Below are 7,482 nucleotides of genomic sequence, written 5' to 3'. Positions count from 1 at the left end.
GCCGTCCCGGGCCAATGGGGGCGGCGAGAAGCTGCGGCCAGCACATCGCTCGCCCGCGCCGTTTCCCGCCGCCCCCATTGGCCCAGGACGGCGAACCGCGGCCAGTGGGGGCCGCGATCGGCTGAACCTGCCGCGTCAGCAGGTAAATAAAACTGGCCCAGCCCGCCAGGGTGCTTACCCTGGCGAGGCGTGTGCCAAACGTTGCCGACCCCTGCCTTAGTAGCTGTCTAAAACACCGAAGTATACTATACAAATACAGTGTTTTGTGTCTATCATCAACACAATAGGAATGTAGCGACACGTTTTCTGCCCAATCCTGTGAGTCAGTCTTACGTCGGCAGCGCCATTCACTTTGTTGGACAATCAAATTAACTACACAGAAATAAAGATAGGAGGAAAGTCAATTTACTTATTATTCTTATTTTCATATGATGTACTTAAACTACTTATAAAATTACTTTTAACTCAATTCATTTGCACTGAATCCAAATAAGTAAATAAAATTGAGCAAAGGACCAGAGAGGCAAATAAATGTTTTGCCTCAGAGCAGTCTAGCATAATAATTTCTGCAAACATAGGACTTTATTTTCCCCCTAACAGGGAGTCTTGATTCCAACAAAAAGATTCAGCCAAGGTTTATGGAAGTAATTAGATACCAACACTTCTGTTTTACAATACGGTTTAAGGCTCAGAGTTCTCAAGTAAGTTGGAAAGCACTACTAGTATTAAGACCTGCTCTCTAAACTAGGTCTCTGCATCAGCTTATTGTCACCGAACAGCTAGAAAAAACAGCCATTTAACAATTATTTTAAATGTTTAAATATGATCTAAGACACAAGAAATGAACCCCTAAAACAGAAAAGCAATAGGTTGGATTAGTAATTATATTCTGACATGCACAGTGACTTATTTTTTGTTAGGTTTCCATAAAACTTGGCTCATCTCATTCAGTTAGCAATGAGCACTTTAAAATAATCTTATTTTTCAAAACAAAGATAAATCTGTGTAAAGATATGAGCTCTAGTTCCACACAGCACTTAAGGGGGAAAAAAACCAAAGATGTCATTTAAAATACTATTTGAGATACAAGCTTACAAAGGGAAACAAGCAGCTGACAATTCAACATAATCTGCCATTAAATAACAGCTCATTTATACATATCCCATTGTGCCCTCCACATCTGGCAAGTGATTGGAGTTGGCAGATTTATTTCTAGAGCTATCTTGCCTGCCCCACAGTAGCCTCCCTCACTCCTAACAGGACTCTGCAACTTGCTTTCACAAACCTGGTGTGATTTGCAAAGATAAGGATGTCCAGATTTTGTTACCACCTAATTACTAGATGTTTCATGTCTTTTAACACCAGGGAGGATTATTACTGGCATTTTCTATTGCTTCCTTTCATTTCAGCCGTCATAAATTTAAAATGGTAAAAGTAAATCTATCTTCAGTGTGTCATTTATACCATAAGCCCCTCTGTTTGGAAGTGATAAAGATTTCAGTCTGACCCTTGGCTGGTCTCTCTCTACCGGGTCTCCAGGGTTACATTCTATGGAAACATGATTAAAAAAATAAGCTTCATTCTGGGTCTCTTAAAACAGTGCAGAAATAAATAAATAAAAGTAGTTGCACATTTTTCCTCTTGCTTTGCTAAATCTCTTGCACACCATGCAAAAAAGTGAAATAGAAATCAACAATAATGTTTTAAAGCAGGCCATGATGGGCCTAATAATCCTGCAATCCCTGCACATTCTGAACTAAATCTGAAGCCAGCATGTGCTTTGGATGCAGAAAGAATTCAGAATTGGGCCCTGAGGTCCAGATTTTTAAAGGTATTTAGGCATTGCTGCACTAAAATATCATTGACAGTAGATGGGATTTAGACCCCTTATTGCCTAAATCACTTTTGAAAGAGGGATTTAGGCGTCTAAATCAGTTTTCTGTTGCAATGTTAAGTGCAGCAATGCCTAACTACCTTTAAAATCTGGGCCATAATCTACTTCAGGTAGTAATTGTTTTGTCTTTAAAAACTTCCTTCTCTCAGTTATTAAAAACATTTTAAAATCATTGCAAACATGTTTGAAATTTCATATTGTGCTTTTTGCCAAATTGTACTCCTAAAGGTAATCGGAGAGAAGTGCCGTCTGATATCTTAATTGAAAATTTAACCAAAAGAGGCACAGCGAGATTTCTAATATAGACTAACTAACAAACTTCCCTTCCTACAATTATACAGCTAATGTCTGCATTGAATTCCCTAATTTCTCATTATAAAACAATTGGATTTCATCTAGCAGTCTTTAATTGCATTGTTTCTCCTGCTAGAATAACTGCACATTCTTCTTGGTAAGATGTTGAAGTTGTTGAATGACAAATCAATAAAGGTCATGCCATTCAGATTTAATCATTTATTATTCCATCTCCTAGCAAAATCAATGAGTGGCCTGAAGTGCAGTGAAAAATCTGCATTCATACAAAGAGTGACCAAGACCGACCTATGCAGTATTATGAAACTTGTATGCACATAGAATCTCAGGGACAGATCCTGTATATGAGTAAATCCTACTGACTTCAAAAATGATTGCTCAAGCAAGAGTAAGCACTGTAGGATTGGTATTTTTATTTTAAAGTTTGGTATTTCCAGTGTGGTGGTTTCATCCCAAGGACTGCAGAAAGGGACAGTCAGAGCTAAATCAAGAACAGATTGTGATTTTAACCAACCTGTGTGATTCTGATGAAACCATCACAACTCTTGCTGGAGATGAGTGGCGTAGAATGTCTTCAAGAAGTTGGACAAGGTAAAAATGCCCCAGGTGATTCACCTGGAAGGTGGCCTCTAGGTCATCTTCTGTCAAGGACCATGGAGCAGCAAAAACAGCAGCATTGCAGATCAGCATGTGGAGTGGCCTGAATAATCAACAAGATACGCTGACATTAAAAAATTAAATCAAATCAAGTAAATAAAAAAGTACAAAGAATTAGATGTAATTAAATGTATTGTGATTGTGATTTATGCCACCTTCTTATCATTTCAGAACTTCCACTGGAAAAACAAACAAACAAAACAAAGGTAACTGAACAACTGGAGCTCAAATACTTTGCATCTCCAGGTCCACCATCAACACAAAGGGTTTGGAATGGTCAGAAAAATAGTGGACACTGGATGGATGGCTGACATGCATAGATATATTAGACAGATCCTCCAGATATTCTACTCCAGATGTCATTAAACCTCCAAAGCAGGGAACCGGCTCAAATTTGACAGGCTGCATCTGCAAAACATAATTCCTCTAACCACAGGAATTTTACCCCATATTCTTGGTCTTAATGTGCCCAAGGAGTAAAGATTACACAAACTGAGCAGTCTCCATGCAAGTCACCTTCATGCACAGACATTATGGACATTTAAGTACTGCAGACCTGACACCTTTTAAAACCCAACTTTTTATCTGTCAGCCATATCACGTATTTAACTTCCAAATAGGCAAAGTCACGCTAAAAAGCTCTAATGTTTACAAACAGCTAACCAACCCAAAAATGTATAATTTAAAATAGAACAAAGTGCAAGTATAGGGAAACAGAAGAATGGTTCGTTTGTCTTCTGTTTCAAGTACCCACTGCCTGCTGATGGGATGGCTGTGGGCCATGCTTCCTTATGTACCATGAGAGGACAAGTGCACAAGCCAATGATCACCACTTTTCTAGATGGTTCCAAGTCTGCAGCAGCAGGGCACATGCGTCCCAGTATTGGGGTTCTACATAGACAATCCTATGAGAAATGTCAAAAATTAAGACTTGGATTTCCAAAGAAGCCTAAGGTAATTAGGCACTAAGCACCTTTTAAGCACTGTTGAAAATCCCACCTTCAATAACAGCCTAATTATCTAAAAGACTTTGGGGTAAATTAAAAAAGGGGTGACAGACATCAGTTTAATATGACAATACTGAGAATGTTATCATCAATGAGATTAGACAGACAGACAGATAAAAATCTTTAGTTAAAAATAAATTTAAACTAGAAACCCAGAAACAGTTCACTATGTCACAGTTCTGAAATAGTAATGTAATGATGTCTGATCAGTAGTCAACAGTCCCATATTTTTATCTTTAGGTTCATTCTTGCAGAAGCATCACAGAAATCTTTAGAGGAAAATATTGAAAGACGTAGAAGCTTTATGAAGTAAATTTTCTAATGGGCAGGGCTTCTGCTTTCTTTTGCTCCCACATTTTACACTTGCAAAATAAATTCTGGATATTCAAAGTATGCGAAAGGGAAGCTGCATTTTTGAAAATGTGCCTCTATGTTTCTGTTCAAGCATCCTGGGTCAAAGTTTGCCTGTGTTTCACCTGTGCAATCCCACTCCACACAGTAGGAATGGATGGAAGGGACAAAGGATGACCAACCCAGAGTACCTACACAGAAACATAAGACCATATTTTCAAAAGGGCAACCTTCCTTTTGTAGGCACAATTTGCCCCATACCTGAATTGCAACTGCACAACACTCATATGAAATGCCAGTATTCATTTCTGCCCTCAGTTTATTTTGCACAAAAAAATGAGGGTGCATGTTGTGCTTGCCAAAAGGAATACAAAGTCACAAACCTTCAGAGAATGCATCTCATGAAGTATTAGATGACTCAGTATCACCTCAGAAAGTTTATGTGAAGCTTCTGTAAGAATGCATTTGCAGATAAGATATATACATGTCTTTTTACACAGGAGTATAATACTGATTTAGAACTGTGCTGCAGTATGTAAACAGTGGAAACCATGGTATGGCACCAGTGTGTGTCTCCTATTGGCCTCATCTTGAAATATGTAGATCTATATTACAGGTCAAATTCTGCCCTCAGATGTGCGCACACATCCTGACTAAGTGAAAGACAGGAAAGCAGGTCACAAAAGAGATGTGCAAAAAATCCATTGAAATGTACAAATAAAAAATAAACAGGAAACACTGAGCACTTAAATATTAAAAATTATTGATCTTCATGCAGTTCTTTCATAATTGTAAGTTTGATTTACATAAGGCACTTTTAACCATTTGGAATTACGATTAGACAGTGAATCAAATCCTGTCATTTGCCACTAACTGCAAGTTGGCTGACATGACACAGTGGAGGTCCATCAGTGTCAGGATGAAGGGGCCCCCTCCCCAGGGTGTAGAGCACTTACAAAACTGCTCAGGAGCACCACTACTCCAACTCATAGGCTGTAGTTATATCCATGCTTATTGCGCTTCCCTTATAAAGGGATGTCACCATGGATTCACTGGCTATGTCACCATGGATTCACTGGCTATGTCACCATGGATTCACTGGCCTCACCCATGTCTCTCCCCTGACAGGCACCCCAAACCTCTATTTAATGCAGTGGATGGCCTGTTAAACATCTCCATATACACACTGCCTTTCTAGTATGCACCTGCTGGGGACAAGGGGCAGGGGTTAGCCTAGTGTACATTTATCATAGATACACCATTAACCAACTTTCATTAATTTTTGCAGATCTTCAGCATATAAAAATCAAGGGACAGTGCTTAATTTAGTTTCTGCTTACACTGTGAATATGCATTATCTCACTTTTTCATATTTATCTGATGATTTAATTTATGAATTAGTGTCCTAGATACAAGACATCTTTTTTCCTCAAAAAGAAAAAGCTAGTTTGTGAGGTATATTAATATAAATTTTGTAGTTGGTACTTGGCAATGACTTTATGACAAGACACTGCATTGTGAATTCTCAATACACCAATGACAATAAAAAGAATATCCCTCATTGTTACTTTCAGTTGGCCTTTAAATTTATAAGGCAAATGAACACCGCATAAAACGACACAATCTGATGTAAGAGAACACAATAAGACAGAACGAGCCCACATATGAACCTGGACTATATTCTACCTAACCACATTTTAATATCCTTCATTAATGCTAATTATACAATAACTACCAGAGGCAAAATATGTACCCTGTACCTAAACCTGTCAGCTCAATTAATTAAAAACAGGATTCCAGAATATAAAACTATAAAATACTGTGAATTTTTAATTGTAAAGGCATTTAATTGAGTTTTATAAAAAGAGAGAATTACTCCTGCCTCTTTTTAATGAGGTTTTTATTTTTGAAATAACATCTTTTACTAAAAGTTTTTTTTAAACTAAAAGTAATTAAGATTCAAGAGAGTCTCTAAAATTATGAATCTCTACAGTATTCTATCACAAGAATTAGTTTTATCTGTACAAAAATATACAAATAATAAAAATAGAAACACTTTAATCAAATCCCCTAGCTAAACGGTTAGTAGCAGAATTTTTTATTTTTAGTTAATTTTAGTGTTTGTAAATGATGCAAGACTTACAGTCCTGGAAAATGAAGTCCTCTTTACCCAGAGGGCAGCATCAGCAGAGATGGCTACAGAGCCTCATTTCAGTTCTGGAAGGACCACCTTTTGGACTGAGAGGATAGTTCAGGATCCACGTCCATTAAGTCCCTGGTCTCTCTAGTGAGGCTGCTAACAAGGGGCCAATAAGTGTCAAGTGTGATGGTAGTTTTTTTGTGATGTGGACACCTACCCAATAAGAACTGAACAAAGATCACCTACTTATTTCACATTAGCCATTAACAGCCCTTGCACGATCATGAATTTCAGCCACCAAGGGCAGATTCTAGTTTCCAAGGTGCAGTGCTTTTTATCACTGAACATCTCATTGTGCAGTATCTGAATGTTCAGGCTACATGACAATTCACGCCACACATCTGATACTAAAGCTTTGCTTTATGACTGAAATAGTTTTAGTGGATAGCAGGACTATGACCTTGATTTCACCAGTTTATTGAGAAACTGGGGCAGTCTGCATTAGCCTTCGTTATGACCCCTATAAAATAATCTTCTGCATTTAAAGTAGCCTGCTACTATTCTTCATCAAAGGTACAGGTAAATAGCAACAAAAAAAGTCAGCACCAAGGCAGGATTTTCTGTTATGTTTATGCCTAGTGTTGACATTATGAGGCAGCTCTCTTTAACTGTATGACTCCTATTTGACATTTCTATAAGCACCAGACAGCTAAAACCTTGTACAGTGTTTTGAAAATTTACCCTTATGTCTCCTTAAAATGTCTTCAGCTAGTGACTTACACTGCACCAACTGAGCTAATGCATTCTACCATTACAATTTAAGTATGTATTGGGACCAGCATATAGGCTGCTCTACCACAGTACAATGTCACCGTTTCTTACCATCCCCAGCATAGCAGACCCAAGAATGTAATGTTTTAACTGCAAGCGGTACTGTGATGGTAAAAAAAACCCTCTCTCTATGTTGATGAGTAATTAGAATTTGATAACTGTAAAAAGTGTTCTGAATTAGCAAGGGGATTTTTTCTATTAATGTCTTGAAAATATATCCAGCCTTGTGCACTGCACATATCCATGACAAGTCACTAACTCTTTTCTTGGACAAGTTATTCAGATCATAT

At 37.9% G+C, this 7,482-nt stretch overlaps 1 protein-coding gene across 1 annotated transcript in view; it reads right to left on the bottom strand.

The window, feature by feature from the left end:
* Window positions 1-7,482, bottom strand: part of LOC112105978 (WW domain-containing oxidoreductase) — a 666,029-nt gene that overhangs the window by 479,433 nt on the left and 179,114 nt on the right. Inside the window, exon 7 of the mRNA XM_026663639.1 lies at window positions 2,721-2,906. Coding sequence (XP_026519424.1) covers window positions 2,721-2,906 — 186 coding nt within the window. The remainder of the gene's footprint in view (window positions 1-2,720; window positions 2,907-7,482) is intronic.

This window comes from Terrapene carolina, unplaced genomic scaffold (assembly GCF_002925995.2).
Source record: "Terrapene carolina triunguis isolate 2854851 unplaced genomic scaffold, T_m_triunguis-2.0 Scaffold33891, whole genome shotgun sequence".
Lineage (NCBI taxonomy): Eukaryota > Metazoa > Chordata > Testudines > Emydidae > Terrapene > Terrapene triunguis.
This window is presented reverse-complemented; position numbering and strand designations above follow the sequence as displayed.